Here is a 21,931-nt window from a genome sequence, read left to right on the forward strand (position 1 = left end):
GTTACTCTGGGGTCAGAACAGGCAGGTCCAGACAGGAGGACTGTGCACCCACAGGTCCCAGGCCAGCGTCCCCGTGCAGCTCTGAGGGGCCCCTCCCCTGAGCCTGCCCCTGGAGTCCATAATCTACCCCAGCTCAGCACGAAGCTGCTGGGTTTTCCTGGCATCCACTCGGTGGGGCAGCAAGTTAATGAGTGTGCGTGGGGCAGACCCCCTGAGGGTCTTCAGACCCCAGCCAGGATTCCAGGGCTCTGGGCGGTCTGGCTCCTGCAGCCACGACCCCCGTGCCCTCCAGGTGAGGGAAGGTGAGCCCAGGCTGGGCCGTCTCCCCCCCGAGGATTCTCCAGCACCCTTCAACCTCCCTCTCCAGTCTCTCTTGACATCTTCCGAGCAGTGTCCCCTGAGGGACAGCTGAAGGTCCCGCCACCCGAGGCAGTGCAGGGCAGGGAGTCTCCCAGGCTGGAGCAGTAGATGTGGTGTGGATGAGAGGCGCCCTAGATGGGTGGAGAGGGGAGTGCAGGTGCAGGCCCATGTCCAGGGCAGAGTGTTCCAGGAGTGGCCAGGAGACCAGCGCACTGGAGCCGAGGCTGGAGGTGGGGTGGGGATGCACACACACGAGACGCAGCCCTCTGGCTGGTGGCCAGGTGGCAGAGTTCAGGGTGCTGGTTCCCCTATGGTGCCCGGTACTCCTCAAAGGCTGTGACACCTGGTCTCACGGGCTGACATGGACAGTGGGCTCTGGGCAATGTCACTCTGGCCCCGAGGCAGCTGCTGCCAGAGGCTCATCCACCTGAGGCTCCAGGGGGCTGGCCCACTGCCCATGCCAAGTGGGTGGCCAGAGGACACAGGTCCCAAACCACCCTGCCCACCTGCCCCCGCCTCCCTCTCTGCTCAGGGCTCCCGGGAGCCAGGAGAGATGCTGCCCCGGAAGCTAAAGCAGGTCCTGCGAAGAGAGTTATGGTCTTCCTTCGAGCGCCTGCTGACTCAGGGCATGAAGGTGAGGTGGCTCTTCTGCTTTGCTCCCACCTGTGCATCTGGGCCCTGGGGTGTGTGGTTGTGCCGGCTGCTGGGCAGGCTGCAGGAGCCGGGTGGGGAGCCTGCTCCGAGCCCACTGCCCACAGCTCCTGGAGGGAGAACTGGGACCATGTGGCCTGGCTCTGGGCCCCTCGCCTTCCTTCCCTGTCTGGGCTTTCTCCCGAGATCAAGGAGGGCTCCTGGGCCAGGGCAGGCCTATTGTCTGGCTCACATTCACTCTTGCCCTGAGCATAGCTGGGCACAGCACATAACTTGCTTTTTCAGTGAATTTGCAAAGGCCGTAGTTTTAGGTCTGTATTTCTGAATCCACCTTGCTCTTTTTCACAACCATGTAACATTCTGTGCCATGATTTATTTAAGCAGTCCTCCAAGTGGGTGTCTGAGTTGTTGGTTCGCCTCTGTTGCGTCTCAGGATGAAGTAGGCAATTGCTGATATTTACGGCTTGACCTACAAACCCAGCAGTTCTGCATGGTTTGTCCGCTGCAGCCCCTGAGGGAGCATCGCCGTCTCTATTTTCTCTACTTAGTAAAAAATAATTAAACTTTATTTGTTGAGGTTAAATCTAAACAACATATAATGAGCCATTTTGAAGTGAGCAGTTCAGTGGCGTTTGGTGCATAGACAGCCTGGTGTGGTCCCCACCTCTGTCTAGCTCAAGAATGTGTTGTTACCCCCAAAAGGGAGCCTGTACCCTTGAGCAGTCACCCGCTTCATCCCCCCTCCAGCCCCTGGCGCCCATGAGGCTGCCTTCTGTCTCTGTGGATTTGCCTGTTCTGGACATTTATTGCCAGTGGAATCATTTAGCGTGAGGCCTTCAGTATCTGGCTTCTTTCACTTAGCCTACTGTCTGGAGGTCCACCCGTCCTTTTTAATCCTTCCAAGGGCAGTTGAGGCAGGTCTGGATCCCAGGCCAAAGACCAAGAGGGTGACGAGCGAGGCCATGGCCCCCTGTGATTGGTCAGTCAAGTTGAAGGCCGTGCTGGGGGCAGGAAGACAAGGCAGGGAGAGGCCAGGTGGGGCTGGGGCATGGTGGACAGCTGTGCCCACAGTGGCCCAGACCCAGAGAAGGCTTGGGGCCCTCCCTCTGGGAGAAAACCAGGGGATCAGGGGTCCATCACACCTTTGCTATCTCCCAGGTGTACAAAGGATACGTGGATGACCCCAGGAACACAGACAATGCCTGGATCGAGACGGTGGCTGTGAGCATCCACTTCCCAGACCAGAACGATGTGGAGCTCAAGAGGCTGAACTCTGTACGTGGCCTGGGTTTCAGGCTTGGAGGAACAGGGGCTGGGGCCATCAGTGCTCTGGAGAGGTCCTGGGGTCTGCAGGGAGGGGTCTGAGGGGTTCCCTGGCTTGGGGCCAGAGCTGGCCAGGACCAGAGAAGGGGGCTGTGGGGTTTGAGTTGTACCAGAGGGTCTGGGGGGGCAGCCAGGAGAGGCCAGAGGGCAGCAGCAGGTGGGTGGGGCAGAGGGGGACCCTTGGGCCTCTGGGCTCATGTGCAGGTGAGGCTGGTTCATGCACTCTTGTGGGGATATCGTCCTGTATACTTCGATCCCCCTACAATCCCCGAATCTGGAACTGGGCTGGGAAGTCCCAGGGAACAAAACCCAGGCCTTGTCTGCAGGACAGAAAACCGCAGAATAAGGCTGTACCCACGCACCCTCCACGCTTTCAAGGTTTCTGGGGCTTTGCAAGCATTTTCTGATTTGTGCCTGAAGGGGGTGATCTTAGCATCGTTCAGTAGAAGTACAAAGGCAGCGGTCACTAGCCAGTCTGTAGCAGGGTTGGGAGCTGGGCCTTGGGGTCCCCACCGCCCTCCTGCTGTCTATGGGTTCGGGGTGTGGGGGTGAGGGCAGGGCCACTCAGGAGGGACTCAGGACTCACCTCTGTTTCCGCAGCATCTGCACTCCTGTGACGAGGGGATGGCCATTCGCTGGCAGGTGGTGGATGAGCGCATCCCCCTGTATGACAACCACAAGGTCATCCTCCAGAAAGTGGCCTCCTTGTTCATGGCCTACTACTGACCGGAGACGCAGCCTGTGTGGCCCTGTGGGGGCCGGCAGGGCTGGTCCATCTACGGCCCACTGGGAGTGTCTGCCCCTCATGGCCAGCTCATGAACTGGAGGCATTGGAGTGCTCTGGGAGGAGAGCTGATCAGGGCACAGGCAGGCTCTGGCCACGAGGCAGGGCCTCAGGGTCAAGGTGGCCACTGGGACTCCGCCAGCCAACACTGCCTCTCCCGAGCCTGCTGGTGGCCTGTGGACGCCCTCCTGGCCACATCCTCTGAGCAGCACGTCCACCACCAGCGGTGCATCTGCCCCAGGCCAGCGCTCCCCGGAGAGTCAGCGCTCCCTGTGGCCTCCTCCTCAGGCCCACGGCCCCAAGAGGGCCTCCACCGTGCCCTAACTGGGACCCTCACCTGGTCTGGGGCAGCCTGGGACTCCAGTTTCCATGACCATCGGGGCTGAGCCCCGTGGTGGGGCAGGAGGGCAAGCTCCCACCTCCTCTTGGGTTGCGGAGGTCTCTGCCTGTGTGCTGTCCCAGGTCCAGGCGGGCAGGACGCAGAAGCACCGGGGGTAGGACCTCTCCTGCACGTGGTGCTCCCTCTTCCCTCCTCCAGGGAGGAGTGGGTCGTGGGTGTGGACTGAGGGGCCACCCAGTTTAGCATCAGTACCTCACAGACTGTCTGCAGCCTTGGGATGTTGTGCAAACCCCGCACCAAACCCGCCCTCCCCACCAGAGTCACTGGTCTCTTGTTTGTCCCTCAGATGGAGTTGCAGACATGAGCAGTGGTGGGGGATTGTGCCTGAGTCACAAGACGTCTTCCAGCCACAACCAAGCTTCCCGGGGCCCCAGGGGATCTCCTGTGGACACCCCACAGCCCCCTAGTCCAAACTCATGACTGCTCCTCCAATCAACGACCTTCCCAACACACACACACACCTTCCCTCTTCCTCATTTTCCTAGACCCCAGCTCCAGCCTCCAACCTGGGGCTCAGCCGCTCATGCCTTCCCCTGCCCCTACCCTGCAGGTGCTCAGGCACTGTGGGGTACTTGTTTGTTTGTTTTTAATCTAGAATTACAGATCCAGCCAAACTAGCACTTAAGTGGCAGCAGCAAATAAAGACATTTAAAACTCATAAAGAAAGTTACTCGCTCAGTCGTGTCCGACTCTCTGTGACCCCATGGACTGTAACTCACTCATCCTCTATCCATGGAATTCTCCAGGGAAGAATACGAGAGTGGGTGGCCATGCCCTTCTCCAGGAAGGAGGGAGATTTTCCCCCTCCCAGGGATCAAACCCGGATCTCTCGCATTGCAGGCAGATTCTTTACTGTCTGAACGTGCTTCTCATGCATCCTTTCTGAAAGAACTTCTCAAAGAAGAATTACAGAAAAGCGAAACACACTGTCTTAGTTAGCTTGGGCTGCGTAACAAAGGACCACAGCCAGACCACTCACTTTCCCACAGATCTAGAGGCTGGGAGTGGAGGTCAGGTGTGGGCAGGGTGGTTCCTGCTGAAGCCTCTGCCTCGGTTGTCCCTGGCCGCCTCATTCCACATCCTCAGGTGGTCTTTCCTTGGAGTGTGCAGGGAAGGAGGGGTCTCTAGTTCTCTTACAGGGGCACAAATGCCGCCATGTCTGGGCCCCACCCTATGACCTCATTTAACCTTACTTCCTTAGAGGTCCTTGCTCCAAATACAGCCACATGGGATTGGGGCTTCAACATAGGGATTTAGGGAAGGGATACAAACAGGTGTCAAACACGAACAGGACGCAAACATCTGGCTTCCCTGGTGGCTCAGTGGTAAAGAATCTGCCTGCAGTGCAGGAGACGTGGGCTCGATCCCTGGGTCAGGATGATCCCCTGGAGAAGGAAATGGCAACTCACTCCAGTATTCTTGCCTGGGAAATCCCATGGGTGGAGGAGCCTGGTGGGCTGTAGTCCGTTGGGGTCACAAAAGAGTCGGACGTGAGTTAGAAACTAAACAACAGCACAGACATTTAGTCCATCACACACACACACACACACACACACACACACACATAACCAAAAGCGGGGTCCAGTTGCTCACTGCTCAAAAGACAATAAAGAGGCCAGGTTGGTGGAAAGGAAAGTTTGTTTTATTTTGGATGCCAGCAACAGGGGTGGCGGGGGGGAGGGTGGACACCTGTCCAAAAGCTGACTTCCCCCACTTTACTGACAATCAGTGGCAAGAGCGTTCATGGACAGAGGGAAGGACTCCTCACAGAAACAGCAGTCAGCTCTGACTGTCATCTGGTGATTGGTCTTCAGTGGTCTGAGCAGCATCACCCAGATTGTCTCAAGTACATTAGTCTTCAGTTCCAGGGTCGGCTTGTTCCCATTTCCTTGAGGCCAGTTCTTGGAATTGTGGCAGCTTATGTCATAGCTACACTCTGGTCATTATGCATCAATGGTTAACTTCTCCACCTGGTAGGGGTTTCAGTATCTACAGGACAGCTCACAGGATGGCTCAGAATATTCTCTATAGCACTGGAGGAAGAACTAAAGGTCCTTGACTCAGCTTCCTGACTATTTTTGTTTTGTCCCATTTGACTGTTTTCCTCTGCTTTTGTATTTTTTCACTTCTCTGATTAAACTTGTTCATGGCTAAAGTTTTTCTACAGACAAAAGGCAGGCAGAGAACATGAGAGGGAAGGACCCATTTCACACATAGACTGAGCTCTGCGGAAGCAAAAAAACTACTAAATGTAGAGCTAAGTTTTACCACTGTTGAGGCATGATGTATAAAGAAAATTTAATGATCATTCTTGTAGAAATCCCAGCTTGTGTCCTTGGGAGTGGGCAGAGGAATGAACGCAGCCAATACAAGTAGAGAAGGTCTCCTCTTGTCACAAGGAAGAAATAGATGCTGCCCGTCACAGTGCCGGGGAAAGAATGCGGGCAGTGAGACCTGCGAATGTATATCACAGCCCAGGTAACCTCCAGAGGATGGAGAGAGAGGAATAACATCAGGCCACCAGAGGAACCAAGCAGAAATCTAGTCAAAGAGAGAAAATAGCAGTAGAAGATGTTTCACATGGAATAAGGTGGCAGGAAATAATCAAAACGTATCAGCAATTATGACACACACAAAGTGTGAGTTGCATATTGGGATAAAAGATAACAACAAATTTCTCTTCTTTTCTGTATATTTTCCTCTATCACCCCAAAGAGACATGTTTCAGCTGACAATAGTAGGGAGTCAGCCCACCAAACACTCTCCAAAGATAAGGTGTGGATGCAGGTCCAGCAGAGGACAGAACTTAAGGTTTGAGTTTGTCCTTTTAAGAACAAAGGGGAGTTTGAGTGGGGAAAGGTACCAATCCATTAAGAAGGTAGCAGTTTTGTGAACTGCTATCCATCTTCCCAGGTGACTCAATGGTAAAGACCCCACCTGCCGATGTAGGAGACGTGGGTTCAATCCCTGGGTCAGGAAGATCCCCTGGAGAAGGAAATGGCAACCCACTCCAGGATTCTTACCTGGGGAATCCCATGGACAGAGGAGCCTGGCAGGCTATAGTTCATGGGGTCACAAGAGTCAAGACTCAACTGAACACAAGCTTCCATCTAGCATCATATTTTTTAAAATAAGAAATGCAAAATTGATAGAAATTCCAGGAAATATGGGCAAACTCACAGTAATGTTTAAGATTTTTCTTTTAGAAATCAAGGAGCAAACAAAAAATAGGGCAAAATTTGAATAACGCAATCAACAGGATTGAGGTCATTCTATGCAGTGTTTGTGAGCATGTTTACCTGAATATTGTGAAACTGTTAGCTGCTCAGTCATCTCTGACTCTTTGCAACCATGTGGACTGTAGCTTGTCAGGCTCCTCTGTCCATGGAATTCTCCAGGCAAGAATACTGGAGTGGATAGCCATTCCCTTCTCCAAGGGATCTCCGACATAGGGATTGAATCCAGATGTTATTCCTTACTATCTGAGCCACCAGGAAAGCCCCTTACCTACATATTACATATGGTTCAGTTCAGTTCAGTTCAGTCGCTCAGTTGTGTCCGACTCTTTGCGACCCCATGAATCATAGCACACCGGGCCTCTCTGTCCATCACCAACTCCCAGAGTTCACTCAAACCCATGTCCATCAAGTCAGTGATGCCATCCAGCCATCTCATCCTCTGTCGTCCCCTTCTACTGCCCCCAGTCCCTCCCAGCATCAGGGTCTTTTCCAATGAGTCAACTCTTCTCATGAGGTGGCCAAAGTACTGGAGTTTCAGCTTCAGCATCAGTCCTTCCAATAAACACCCAGGACTGATCTCCTTTAGGATGGACTGGTTGGATCTCCTTGCAGTCCAAGGGACTCTCAAGAGTCTTCTCCAACACCACAGTTCAAAAGCATCAATTTTTGGCACTCAGCTTTCTTCACAGTCCAACGCTCACATCCATACAAGACCACTGGAAAAACCATAGCCTTGACTAGACAGACCTTTGTTGGCAAAGTAATGCTTTTCAATATACTATCTAGGTTGGTCATAACTTTCCTTCCAAGGAGTAAGCGTCTTTTAATTTCATGGCTGCAATCACCATGTGCAGTGATTTTGGAGCCCCCAAAAATAAAGTCTGACACTGTTTCCACTGTTTCCCCATCTATTTCCCATGAAGTGATGGGACCGGATGCCATGATCTTAGTTTTCTGAATGTTGAGCTTTAAGCCAACTTTTTCACTCTCCACTTTCACTTTCATCAAGAGGCTTTTTAGTTCCTCTTCACTTTCTGCCATAAGGGTGGTGCATATTTATAAATACATGTGTGTATGTATATATAAATACATGTTATATATTATACATGTACATTATGTCTCACCTCCACATATATTTGTTTATATATAAATTGTGTGCAATATATTTATTTGGGTACAATATGTATAATACATATTTGTATAATAAAGGATGTATAACATGCACATCTATGTACGCACGTTATATGGTGTGTGTGTGTGATTGTGTACCCACCCCAACAACAAGGTCCAGGTGACATGTTGTTCTCAGACACGGAATATTCACAGCAGTGAGCGTCCATCACACCACCAAGGGGGTCTCAGCAACTTCCCAAGGCAGCTCCATCACTGCAGCCACACTCCACCCACAGCACCGGAAGAGTGCTGTTAGGAGGTGGCCATGCACCAGAAGAGGACAGGAAATACCTCAGTGGGTCCAGGTGTCTGCCTGGGACGTGAGTGACTGTTCCCCTGACCAGCTGGGAGGAGCCCAAGCGGTATCCAGGGCAGGACACTGGTCCTCGCCCCTGCCCTCAGCCCTTCGTGGATGGGGGGCTTCTGTCCTTACTCTGGATGCTCTAGTTTTCTGGGCAAGAGGACCAATGGGGAGGGGCCGTGTCTCCAGGGGCAGAGCAGTCACTGGCCCCGGGTTTCCAGTTAGCACTAGGTCCAGGGCCAGCCCACTGCCTAGGATTCAGAGCAAGAGAGCCCTGTGGGCTGGGTGCCACTGAGGGAATGCCCAGAGTGGGGGCTGTGCATGCTTCCACGCCCTCTACCTCTGCCAGAGATCTGCACTGAGGCAGCTAGAACAAGACAATGAGAGGGTCCAAGTCACGGCCTTAGGGATGTGGCTGGAAGTCTCAGAAAGGAACAGTTAAGACCTTAAATGCACTTATTTGAAAATCAAGAGTGAAAGTAAATTATCTGAGTTTATGACTCAAAAAGCTCAAAAAATAGCTACAGAATCAACAGAGGCTCAGAGGCTCAGACAGGGGCTCAGACAGGGACTAAATCAGATGTAACCAAAGAGGGAAAAATTAAGAATTGGCATGGTGAATATATTCAAAACTCAATTCTTGAAGAAGAACAACAAAATCAACAAAACTTGGACAAGAGGAAGAGTGAGAGACCAGGGGAGGGGGTGTGCGTACTGGTGCGGGGCAGGCGAGACTGCTGTGGAATTCCCAGATCTACTGGATAGGCTGTAGTTCGGGGGTGCTGCTCAGGCCCAGAAATCCAGGAATTTCAGGAAATCCAGGAATCTGGGGGCTTAGAAGGAGCTGAGAATGGCCCAGGCTGCTGAGGATAGTTTTACCATTGACAGTCCATCCATGGAGGCTCTTTGCGAGCTCAGGTCCTGCCTGTGTGGTTCTGGGCAGCAGGTTTTGCAGGGGGGTCCTGGGTCTTCTCTCTTTGAGTGGTTCCAGCCCCTGCCCATGAGCAGGCTGCAGTCAGCAGTGCCCTGCAAGCCAAGGATTCTGGCTTAGGGTTCCCCCAGCTGGGCAAGGGCAGGAACTGGGACCAGCAGGGATCAGTGTGGAGGCCAGGGTTGCTGAGGGTGGAGCTGGGTGCAGTGGATGGGAAGGTGGGAGAGCAAGGTGGCAGCACACACTAAGCCAGCCGGCCACACCCCAGAAGGGCCCGTCCCAGGCTGCTCTGAGGCCTTTGCCTGGGGAGGCAGGGTCTCGACCTTAGGATATTTGTTCATCCCACCACTGTGGCTGCAGCTCCTCCTGGTTCATCCCCAGGGAGATTCACTCAGCCCTCGCTAGCAAAAACAACCTGCCTGACGGGGAAGCAATTAACCAGTGGGAGCCTCGTGTTTTGTCCCTTGGGTCAGGAGGCCTGGATTCTGGGCGGATAAATGGGTGAGATAATCGACCTGGAGCCCAATTACAGTTATGAGGGCAGCTACAGTGAGAGGGCGGACCATGTGGCCAGGATGGCATTAGAAGGCTGCTGGTGTTTCTGAGAGCAGACTTGTGGTCCAGAGTGGACAGTGAGCCAGGCTCTCACAGGGCCCTGTGGCCTGGGCCTGGCAGGCTACCATCCCTCCTGCAGGGACTCTGATGTCATCATCCAGTGAGGCCACAGCCCATGAGGACCAGGAGGACAGCATCATGCCCTAAATGGGTCCATCCACCCATCCATCCATTGCTGTATTCACCACCCACACGTGTGACCATCTGTGAATATACACGTAGCCAGCACATCCCTGCTTTCTTTTACTGAGGAGTAATGCCCTCAGTTACCTGCACACATCTGCAGCCTAGCAGCTTGGAGGGTTTTTCACTGATGTTGACGACCAGCACCCAGATCATGACACAGAACACCCAGGCCCAGAAGCCCCCTCGAACCCCTTCCCCTCCCCGCCTCTGCCACCAAGCCGTGTTGCCTATTCTGGAACTTTCCATAAAGAGAAATCACAGAGGGAACTCTGAGTGTTTGGCCCTTCCCCTACTGCATAATAATGTCAGGATGTATCCACACCCATGCTGTAGTTTTGGGTGGTAATCACATTGATTTGTTTAACTTAACTATTTAAAATATTCCATAATTTGGGGGCTCCCCTCTTCAGTCTACTATATAATAAAAACATTGCAGCAGTTTCATGGCTTATCTTACTTTAATCTCTTAAAAGACACTTGACAGTGAGATTTGAGGGGTTCCTACACATGTAGACGTCCACTGCATGGCCACTACATGGCCAGGGGAGAGCATGCCCTCAGGGCTCCAACCCTATTTGGGAAGTAGGGTGAGCTGACGTGACCTCTGGGGACTGTGATGAGAAATGATAGTCAATCAGATCAGATCAGATGAATCGCAGCACACCAGGCCTCCCTGTCCATCACCAACTCCCGTAGTTCACTCAGACTCACGTCCATCAAGTCATGATGCCATCCAGCCATCTCATCCTCTGTCATCCCCTTCTCCTCCCACCCCCCAATCCCTCCCAGCATCAGAGTCTTTTCCAATGAGTCAACCCTTCACATGAGGTGGCCAAAGTACTGGAGTTTCAGCTTTAGCATCATTCCTTCCAAAGAAATCCCATGGCTGATCACCTTCAGAATGGACTGGTTGGATCTCCTTGCAGTCCAAGGGACTCTCAAGAGTTTCCTCCAACACCACAGTTCAAAAGCATCAATTCTTTGGCCCTCAGCCTTCTTCACAGTCCAACTCTCACATCCATACATGACCACAGGAAAAACCATAGCCTTGACTAGACGGACCTTTGTTGGCAAAGTAATGTCTCTGCTTTTGCATATGCTATCTAGGTTGGTCATAACTTTCCTTCCAATGAGTAAGCATCTTTTAATTTCATGGCTACAGTCACCATCTGCAGTGATTTTGGAGCCCAGAAAAATAAAGTCTGACACTGTTTCCACTGTTTCCCCATCTATTTCCCATGAAGTGATGGGACAGGATGCCATGATCTTTGTTTTCTGAATGTTGAGCTTTAAGCCAACTTTTTCACTCTTCTCTTTCACCTTCATCAAGAGGCTTTTTAGTTCCTCTTCACTGTCTGCCATAAGGGTGGTGTCATCTGCATATCTGAGGTTATTGATATTTCTCCCAGCAATCTTGATTCCAGCTTGTGTTTCTTCCAGTCCAGTGTTTCTCATGATGTACTCTGCATATAAGTTAAATAAACAGGGTGACAATATACAGCCTTGACATACTCCTTTTCCTATTTGGAACCAGTCTGTTGTTCCATGTCCAGTTCTAACTGTTGCTTCCTGACCTGCATACAAATTTCTCAAGAGGCAGATCAGGTGGTCTGGTATTCCCATCTCTTTCAGAATTTTCCACAGTTTATTGTGATCCACACAGTCAAAGGCTTTGGCATTGTCAATAAAGCAGAAATAGGTGTTTTTCTGGAACTCTCTTGCTTTTTCTATGATCCAGCGGATGTTGGCAATTTGATCTCTGGTTCTTCTGCCTTTTCTAAAACCAGCTTGAACAACTGGAAGTTCATGGTTCACATATTGCTGAAGCCTGGCTTGGAGAATTTTGAGCATTACTTTACTAGCGTGTGAGATGAGTGCAATTGTGTGGTAGTTTGAGCATTCTTTGGCATTGCTTTTCTTTGGGATTGGAATGAAAAGCTGACCTGTTCCAGTCCTATGGCCACTGCTGAGTTTTCCAAATGCGCTGGCATATTGAGTGCGGCACTTTCACAGCATCATCTTTCAGGATTTGAAATAGCTCAACTGGAATTCTATCACCCCCACTAGCTTTGTTCGTAGTGATGCTTTCTAAGGCCCACTTGACTTCACATTCCAGGATGTCTGGCTCTAGGTGAGTGATCTCACCATCGTGATTATCTGGGTCGTGAAGATCTTTTTTGTACAGTTCTTCTGTGTATTCTTGCCACGTCTTCTTAATATCTTCTGCTTCTGTTAGGTCCATACCATTTCTGTCCTTTATCGAGCCCATCTTTGCATGAAATGTTCCTTTGGTATCTCTGATTTTCTTGAAGAGATCTCTAGTCTTTCACATTCTGTTGTTTTCCTCTATTTCTTTGCATTGATCGCTGAAGAAGGCTTTCTTGTCTCTTCTTGCTATTCTTTGGAACTCTGCATTCAGATGTTTATATCTTTCCTTTTCTCCTTTGCTTTTCGCTTCTCTTCTTTTTACAGCTATTTGTAAGGCCTCCCCAGACAGCCATTTTGCTTTTTTGCATTTGTTTTCCATGGGGATGGTCTTGATCCCTGTCTCCTGTACAATGTCACGAACCTCATTCCATAGTGCATCAGGCACTCTATCTATCAGATCTAGGCCCTTAAATCTATCTCTCACTTCCACTGTATAATCGATACCACACCATAAAGCAACCGCGACACAGCAGAGTCCCAGCTAAGAGTTAACTACACAGAGAAAATGGGCTCATAAAATACTCAATCCAAAAGAAGGTAGGAAAAGAGGAAAAGGGAACAGAGCCGAGGGACAAATGGGGCAGAAATGGGACAGATGGGAGCTCATCACCCCGTGGATGTGGGTGGTCAGAGCCAGGATGTCACCTACACCATCAAACCTGGTGTGACCGCATTTCCCACTGTGCCCGGGTCTGTTCCAGGACGCCACATCCCATGCAGTTGCTATTTTCCCTTAGTCTTTTCCAGTTTGTAACAGTGAGTCAGTCTTTTCTCATCTTTCCATTTTGGAACCGATCAGTCACTTTGTAAAATGCCTTTCAATTTGGGTGTGTCTGGTGTGTTCTTATCATTAGAAAGAGATCGTGCCTTTTTGGCAAGAATACCACAGAAGTGATGTTGTGTCTTTCTCAGTCCATGTATCAGGAGCTACATGATGCCAGCCTGTCTTGTTACTGATGATATTAACCTTAGTCACATACATAAGGTAGTTTCTGCTGTGTTTCTTCACTGTAAATCTATTATTTCTCCCTTAGCAGTTCATAAATATATTGAGGATGATACTTTGATTCTATGGAAATCCTTAAGGAAACTAAATATAAAGACATAGGAGGGAGGAGGGATAGATCGGGAGATTAGGATAAAATAGGTAACTATGCAGATATACACTATAATATATAAAATAGATAACTAATAAGAACGTGCTGAACAGCACAGGTTGTTGTTCAGTCGCTCAGTCACGTCGAACTCTTTGTTACCCTGTGGACTGCAGCATGCCAGGCTTTCCTGTTCTTCACCATTTCCTGGAGCTTGCTCAAACTCAGATCCATTGAGTCGGTGATGCCATCCAAACTTCTCATCCTCTGTCATCCCCTCAGCACACTCAGTTACCTGTTTTATCCTAATCTCCCAATTTTAATCAGCACAGGGAACTCTACTCAATTCTCTGCAATGTCCTATATGGGAAAAGAATTCTTTAAAAAAAAAAAAGACATAAGTATATGTATAACTGATTCACTTTGCTGTATACTTGAAACCAACACAGCATTGTAAAGCAACCACACTCCAATAAATTTTTTTTTTTAAAGACACAGGAAAGCAAAAAGAGTGGAGGAAGGTAACTCATCTTTTGATGTTAATCCATCAAAAAAGAGAGTTGGAGTGGCTACTAATGTCAGAAAAGTAGAATTCAGGGCAAAGAATCTGGGGATAAGGAGGTTCTTTTCATAATGACAAAGTGGTCAATTAATCAAGAGGACAAACTAATCTGAATATAAAGCTTCAAAATGCATGAAACAAAAACCTGATAGAACTTCAAGGAGTAACAGACAGATCTCAGGAACCTCAGTACACCTCTCTCAATTATTAGGTAGCAAGTAGACGGAAAATAAATAATCACTGAAGCAACTTAGCAACAGCAGCAGCAGCAGTAATTGAAGGAAGCTTCCTCATGCTGATAAGGACAGCTGCAAAACCCTATAGTCAACATTATTCCTAATGGTGAAAGATTGAATGTTTGCCCCTAGGGTCCAGAGGAACAAGATATCTGCTCTCACTCCTCCTTTTCATTATTGAACTAGGGCTCTAGCCAGTGCAATTAGGCATGAAAATGAAGTAAAAGACATTCAGACTGGGAACAAAAGTGTAATACTCTTTTTACTTATAGATAACACAATTGTGTTCATGTATGCAGAAAATCTTAAGGCGTCTACTAAAAGGGTGTCTACTAATTAGTTCTAGTAACTAATAAGTGAGTTTAGCAAAATCCAGATCAGTATGCAAATGCCAATTTTATTTCCATATATTAGCTTTTAACAAAGATACATTGAACTTAAAATACCATTTACAGTAACATTAAAAAATTAGATATATCTGACAAAAGATGTGTGAAACCAAAAACTACAAAACACATATGAAAGAAATAAAAGAACCTCGAAATGAGAAGATATACCATGTTCATAGAATGGAATACACAATATTGTCAAGATGTTAATTCTCTTAAACTGATTTGTAGATTCAATACAATCCCAAACAAAATCCCACTAAACTCTTTTGGTAGAATTTGTCAAGCTGATTCTAAAATTCATGAGGCAAAGCAAAGAGTCCTGGATGACCAAAAGAACTTTATGGAAAAACAAAGTTAGAAGATTTATATTACTTGGCTTCAAGAATTACTGTAAAGCTTAAGTAACAAAGACAGCTTGGAACATTTACATAAAAATAGACAAATAGACCAACTGAATATAGAAAGTACAGAATAGACTCATACAAATACAGACCTCTGATTTTCAACAAAGATGCAGAGATAATTCAGTAGAAAAGGGATCATTAAAAAAAACAGTCCTGGAAAACTAGACATCTATTTGCACAAAAAATAAACTTCAAATTGTATCTCACACCAAATGCAAAATGTAAGTGCAATATGTAAGATTTGTTACTTATGACACAAGAAGGATGAGCCATAAAAATGAAAACATTGATACACTGAACTTTATCAGAATTAAAAATTTCTCTTTGAAAAACTTTTAACCAAATGAAAAGACAATCCACAGAATCAGAGGAATATATACAAATCACATGTCTGGTAAAGGATTTGTATCCAGAATACATAAGGAATTCTCAAAATTCAACAATAAGAAAACAACTCAATTAAAAGAGGGTATAAGATTTGAACAAAACACTTCCATAAAGAAGATAGACAGAAAACAAACAGATAAAGACATTCAAGTTCTGAGTGAAATACAAATTAAAACCACAATGAAATGTACTCCTACACACTTATTAGAATCTCTAAAATTAAAAACAGTGACCATACCAAGTCCTGGTGCTGCTCTGGAGCATACACAGAACAGGAATGTAAAATTGTACAATCACTTTGGCAGCTTCTTAGAAGTTAAACATAAGCCACGATAAGAGCCAGCCAGTCCACTCCTAGATATTTATCTGAGAAATCAAGAGTATTTGTCCAAACAAAGATTGTACACAATGTTCATATCAGCTCTGGTTGTAATAGCAGAAAACTGGAAATAACCCAGATCTCCACAAGCAGGTGAGTGGATATGCAAACTGTGGAACATTCATGCAATGCCTCATTACTCAGCACTAAAAGGAATAACCATTGATAAATGCACCAGCACCCGGTGAACCCAAAGTAATCACTCTGAGTGAAAGAAGCTAGACAAAACGTACATATCTACGATTCCATTTATATAAATTACAGGAAATGCAAACTGATCTAGTGACAGAGTAGGTCTGTGCTTGCCTGGTGATGGGCATCAGAGGGGATGGATTGAAAAGGTGAAATTTTGGAGTATTTTGTGGTGATGGTTTCACGGGTGTATACAAACGTCAAAACGTACCAAATTTGAATATGTGTTTGATCGTATAACAATTACACCTCAATCAAGTTGTCATTTAAAAAAAAAACCCTAAGAATGGCTCAGGTCGAGTTTAAAAGGCTCGATCCCCACATTCCCTACGCTCCTCGGAATGCCCATGCAAGGGCCCTAAGACGCGGGGAGGAGGGGTGGGAGTGGGGATATGGGGGCTAGGCAGGAAGAGACTCAGGGGGACGGAGACCTAACCCCATTAACGCTTTGGCTGCCGCTGGCACCAGACCTGCGAGGGAGGCTCAGCAGGGTCTTCGCACTGACCCAAGGGTCTCCAACCTCCCTGCTGGCACCTCCATCCCCCATCACCTTATCCCTTCCATCGCCTTCATGGCCCCCAACCTGGGGGCCAGGGACGGGGTTGGACTTGGGCAGGGGCGGGGCTCTATCGCCCCCACGGCCCCGCCCAGATCCCAAGAGACACACTCCCATCTAAAACCCTGCTCCCAGGTCGGCTCCACGCCTTCCCACAGGCCCCGCCCCCAGGCCCCGCCCCGTGCCGCCTCTACGGCCCCTCCCAAGGCTCCGCCCCTCGCCTTTACGACTCGCGTTGTCCAGGCAGCGTCCTGCACACAGGCTCCGCCCGTGCCCCGCCCCTAAGTCTCAGGCCCAGCGTCGTCCAGGCCCCGCCCCGTACCACAGCTCCGCCCCCAGACCCCGCCCAGGCCCGCCCCGCCCCGCCTCTCGCCCGCAGGCACCGCCCCACGAGCTCAGGCCGAGCCGCGTGTCTCCCGACCGGCCGCGGACGTGGGATCAGGCCTCGGGATAGCGGCCGCTCTCGGGCGTGGCGCTGGGTCGGGCTCCGAGCGGCAGAGATCCTCAAGCACAGCAGTCTCCTGTCGAGGCCGCGCAGGTAAAGGCCCTGCCCTACCCCAGAGCTTGGACACCCTGCCCCCGTCCATCCTCCTCCCTGGAATCCCGGGGGTCCCTAGGGTCTGGGGCCCGGGAGTCCCTATGTCCGATATCCCGGGTCCCCGGGGCCCGAGCCCCGCCTGCCCAGGCCCCGCGCGGCCCCGCCACTCCACGCCCAGCGCGGGCCGCGCGCCCAGGGCTTGGCTTTTCTCTTTTCTCATTTTCTCTTTTTCAAACATAATTGAAATAAAAGGCGCCCGGGCGGGTAGTTGTTCCCTATAGGACCGACAGAGAAGAGCTTTAATATTAATAATTGTCAGAGGAATTGTCACGATTAGCAAAGTGCTGAGCTTCTTCTGACAGCAGCCTAGCCCCAAGGCGATGAGACTGCCTGCTTGGTTCTCAGGCGCCGCCAACCATCACCCCTACATTCCAGTTTCTTAAGAAAGCCCTGCAGCCCCAGTCTTCCTGCTTTCCAGCCTTGAGCTGCTAGAAAGGGGTGGACTCCCATTACCCGGTGCTGTCCAAGCCGTTGACCGCCCCCCCCCCCCCAGGGTGTGCAGTGGGTGTGTCCAGGGCAGGGTGGAGGCGGTAAATCACAGGGACCCCCTCTGGTCAAGAGTGTCTGGAAGTCAGAGTGTGCCCTCAGGTCCCCAGACGAACCACGGCCAGCAATGCTGATTGCTCCTCTCTTTTAGAGCCAAAAGAGGACACCAGGCATGTGAGGGAAGAGAGTTTACATCTACGCGATGGTCCTTGCACAGCGATGACCAGGCCGTGGGGCAGCATGTAACCTGCAGCCCTGAGTGACAGCAGCATCCTGTCTGTCCCCAGATGGTCAGCATGGGCCCAACAGGCAGGCAAAGCCCCTCCTCCCTGCCGGTCCCTGCAGGAGGGCCCTGCCTGCTCCTGCTCTTCTGCCTGAGGCTAGGTGCCTCTTGCCCACAAAACTGCCAGTGCCCTGACCACGCGGGGGCGGTGGCTGTCCACTGCAGTGCGAGGGGCCTGCAGGAGGTCCCCAAGGACATCCCCGCAGACACTGTGCTCCTGAAGCTTGATGCCAACAAGATCGCCCGCATCCCCAACGGGGCCTTCCAGCACCTGCACCAGCTGAGAGAGCTGGACCTGTCGCAGAACGCCATCGAGACCATCGGCCCCGCCGCCTTTTCAGGCCTAGCCGGGGGCCTGCGGCTGCTGGACCTATCTCACAACCGCCTCCGGAGGATCCCCAAGGACGCGCTGGGCAAGCTCAGCGCCAAGATCCGCCTGGCCCACAACCCGCTGCACTGTGAGTGCGCCCTGCAAGAGGCCCTGTGGGAGCTGAAGCTGGACCCCGACTCAGTGGACGAGATCGCCTGCCACACCTCGGTGCAGGAGGAGTATGTGGGGAAGCCACTGATCCAGGCTCTCGACTCTGGCGTCAGCTTCTGCAGCGTCCACCACAAGACCACCGATGTGGCCATGCTGGTCACCATGTTCGGCTGGTTCGCCATGGTGATCACCTACGTTGTGTACTACGTGCGACAGAACCAGGAGGATGCCAGGAGGCACCTGGAGTACCTCAAGTCCCTGCCCAGCACCCCCATGTCCAAGGACCCCACCAGCTCTGCACCCTAGTGCCCACCCGCTTCCTGCTGCTGCCGTGGCAGATGGGACTGGCTCTGCCCCTGGTGTCCCTCAGGGAGGTGGTGACGTGGCTGCTTCTGCCCAGTGCTCCACTCCCACAGAGCATTTTCCTTCAGGTCCAGCAGTTTATCCATCTGACCCACTGATGGATGGGGAAATAGGCTCAGAGAAATGGGAGGTCTGGGGCAGGAAGTGGTCCATTCAGGACGTAAAGCCAGGCAGTCCATCAGATGTGTTCCTTCCACTCTGGGAGCCTGTCCCACTGGGTGCCCATAGGGTGGACAAGCATTCAGGGACAAAAGAGTGCCTGCCTGTGAGTGAGGCTCCCCAAGGAGGTGAGGCTCCCCAAGGAGGTGAGGTGCAGCTTGTCAGTTGAAGGTACGGGTCATCTACACTGTGGAGCTGGTTTGCCTCTGCTTCCCCAGTATGTCCCAAACAGATCTGACCACAGACTCCCTGCAGAGCCAAATGGTAGAGACCAGGTTTTTCTAGAGAGGTAAGTGGAACGTGTAACCTTTGAACAACTCTTGTTTATTCTCAGAGTGTTTGTTAAGAGTAACACGTATCAAATTTCAGTCCAGCGAGAAGGAAAAAAAAAAAAATCAAAACCCCCAAAAATAATTAAACCACAGAGAGAACCTGAGACAGGTCCAGCGAGGCTCATGGGAAGCCATGTCAGCAGCCAGACAAGGGTAGCCCTGCCCGACTCCCACCCCGCGGGCTGTGTTCCGCCAGGGAGCCCATCATCGGGGGTCGCCACGTGCCTTGCTTTTCTACTCACCAAAGCAGCTCCTTTCCAGTGGTCGAGAGCCAAAGGGAGGTCCAATGTCTCATGCTTCAAGGCGGGCTGCTTCCTCTCTCCAGGAACAGGAACTCTCTCTCTCCTTCTCAGCTTTGCTGCCAGGAATCTCAGAGCGACTTTACTGCTCGGTTTTCCTATCTGATTCATGTTCAGGGTAGACCTTACCTCCACCTACGTACCCCAACTCTGTGTTTCCAGTTTTATTTTTTAACGGCCTTTTTGTATGAGTGTTTATATTTTAAACTACTTCAGATATTTTGAGGGGGAGCAAACTAGGGGTACACTGCTCGTGGATCTGAGGTATAAAGGACAGGAAGGGCAAAGGTGTGTGAAGGTCTGTACTGGGAAAGCGTCGCATGACTGGCCACGGAAAGCACATTTACGCACGGATGCAGAGACGCGGTGCCCGCAGCCGAGGGACCAGAAGCAGCAGCAGAAACCTGAAAAGCACATCTGAGCAAGGTCATGACTTTTCAGTTGTGGTGCGTTAAAGAAATGACCAGCAGATGCCAACCTTCGTCCACACCCCAGCGCCCCGCCTGCCCTTGCTGGGGGCACAGCGAGCACCGTGTGAACAGGGGGCTCCGTGCTGAGTGTGGGGTGGGCACCTCTCTGCCCGCTGCCCGCTAGGGTGCGGGGTGGAGGGCAGGGCTCAGACGATGCTCCGAATGACCCCAATCCTCAGGAAACTGATGGCCTGCCCACCCTTCCGGTGACCGCTAAAGCCGAGAAGCCAGCCTGGGTGCCAATCCACCTGTGGGACAGACACCATGGGCGTAGGTGAGTGTGGGCCGACTGACCGGGGGACACAGGCTCCGTGGGTGAATCGGGCCCCCTCCTGCATCCATCCCGGGGTGCACACAGCGGGGAGGGGTCCTGCCACACAAGGAGCTCGTCACCCCACAGGTTTGTGGACGTGACCCTGGGTCCCTGGGTCAGGGGGAAAGAGGGAATTGAGGCCTGGATGGAGGTGGGGACAGACGCCAGGGTCCTGCTGCCTTGGCTCAGGTGCTGCAGGGGCCAGTCAGCCTGGGCACCTCCAGGCCCTTTCCTCACTGCTCTCACCCGGAAGCAGCCCAGAGCCTCATGCCCCCAGCTGCTCTTCTGGGGACACACGGGGCACATGCAGGGCTTTCCCTCACCCTTTGCTGCTGCCCGGCGCCCAGTGTCCTGCCAGCTTTCCCCCAGGTGTGGGCCTGCCGGCTCTTGTCCACACAGCTGGGAAGAGGAAGTGGGCCCGGGACCCCAGAGCACCCCAGAAGGGCCCTCTCCCTCTTGTCCTGAGCCCAGTAGCAGGGGGCTACCAGGCCCTCCTGGCCTTTCTGGGCTTCTCAGCCTTCGTGCAGTCTCCTGGCAGAGGGTACCTCCCTCCCAAGACCACTAGGATCCCACCCCCAGGAGCGCAAACTCCTTCCTGCTTGCCGGAGTGCCCGTTGGCCCTGGGCTGTCCTGGGAACCCAGCCCTCCCCTTGCCCCCTCGTTTCTCTGTCTGTCCCTCCCCTCCTTAAGGGACTCCTGCAGATGACACCTAGCATCTCTTGCTGCCATGTGTGAGCCTGGACACCCCACCACCTCCATGGGCCCTCGGACTGGCCTCCCACCCCCACCTCAGTACCCTGAGCAAGCATCTGCCTGTCTCCTAGTTCTGCAGAGGCCAGGGTTCAGCCAGCCCAGTTGAGGGGACCGGGGTTGACAGTGGTGGGGACGTGGCAAAGGGGGGCCTCAGTCAGGTGGCAGGGAGGCAGCAGCCCTTGTGGGGTGTGGGTGGACCCCAGCTTTCATCACAGTCAGTCCACAAAGAGCCATCTGTGTACAACCCTGCTCAGCCCTGTCCACCAAGCCCCTCCTTCCTTGGGAGGCAGCTCTTCACAGGGTCTGGGGGTCAGGGCGGGATGAATTCAGGGGAGTTTATGGGGCTGAGGGTGGCATGAGCAGACTGGCCCAACAGCCGCCTCAGCTGGGCCTGTCTTCCTTCTCACAGGAGTTGGGATCTTGATTCTGGGAGGCCTAAGGGCAGAGGAAAGGGGAGGAGCAGCCCCCCGGGAGCCTGGTCCCCTTGCCCACCACTCTGGACTGGGGTGGGACTTCATGCTGGCTTGGTCCCTGGCCTCAGCATGGACGGTCCCCTTGGAAACCAGAGCCCCACCCTTGACCTTGACCCTGACCCTAGGCAGGGATCCCCACACTCGCAGCCTCCTGATGAGCCCTGACAGTCCTCTTTGGACTTTGGGACCCCAGGCTCTCTCGGGTGGTCCAGCAGTTGGGGATGAGCAGGTGTACTGTGAGCCCCCAGCAGAGCCACTGGGACACAGGCTGTCCCTGGCATGGAGCCACCTTTCTGGGACCTCCGGTGGGCACAGCAGCAATGGTGGGCACAGGCCCGGGGCACTCCCAGAGCAACGTCCCGGGGCGGCACTGTGCACCTGCCCGGCTGGCCACCTGCCTGCCTGGCACTCCCCGGGCTCCCTTGCAGTGGGTTCTCCAGGATCCTGGCCTGAGTTCTGGAGAGCAGGCCCAGCGGACCATGGAGGAGGTGGAATGGTCTGGACTCTTGGCAGGAGCCTGTGGTGGTTACCTGGAAGCTTGGCCCCAA

At 51.9% G+C, this 21,931-nt stretch overlaps 2 protein-coding genes and 1 non-coding gene across 4 annotated transcripts in view; all 3 read left to right on the plus strand.

Moving 5' to 3' along the window:
• TRPM2 (transient receptor potential cation channel subfamily M member 2) overlaps positions 1-4,189 on the plus strand; it is a 50,472-nt gene extending 46,283 nt beyond the window's left edge. For both annotated transcript variants that reach the window (XM_055569795.1, XM_055569796.1), the window contains 3 exons: positions 893-994; positions 2,170-2,286; positions 2,935-4,189. In XM_055569795.1, coding sequence (XP_055425770.1) covers positions 893-994; positions 2,170-2,286; positions 2,935-3,060 — 345 coding nt within the window. In that variant the 3' untranslated portion in view covers positions 3,061-4,189. The remainder of the gene's footprint in view (positions 1-892; positions 995-2,169; positions 2,287-2,934) is intronic.
• LOC129645153 (Z6 small nucleolar RNA) lies at positions 892-932 on the plus strand. The gene has a single exon (XR_008711241.1). It is a non-coding gene; the product is annotated as a Z6 small nucleolar RNA (small nucleolar RNA).
• Positions 4,190-16,794: 12,605 nt separating the features above from the next.
• LRRC3 (leucine rich repeat containing 3) lies at positions 16,795-19,915 on the plus strand. The gene is made up of 2 exons (XM_055570393.1): positions 16,795-16,911; positions 17,609-19,915. The coding sequence occupies exon 2, from the start codon at positions 17,745-17,747 to the stop codon at positions 18,525-18,527; it is 783 nt and encodes a 260-aa protein (XP_055426368.1). The 5' UTR covers positions 16,795-16,911; positions 17,609-17,744; the 3' UTR covers positions 18,528-19,915.
• The last annotated feature ends 2,016 nt before the right edge of the window (positions 19,916-21,931 follow it).

This window comes from Bubalus kerabau, chromosome 2 (genome assembly GCF_029407905.1).
Source record: "Bubalus kerabau isolate K-KA32 ecotype Philippines breed swamp buffalo chromosome 2, PCC_UOA_SB_1v2, whole genome shotgun sequence".
NCBI classification, from domain to species: domain Eukaryota; kingdom Metazoa; phylum Chordata; class Mammalia; order Artiodactyla; family Bovidae; genus Bubalus; species Bubalus kerabau.

Coding starts and splice junctions, on each gene's coding strand:
- LRRC3 (XM_055570393.1), top strand. CDS start 17,745: ATGGTCAGCATGGGCCCAACAGGCAGGCAAAGCCCCTCCTCCCTGCCG.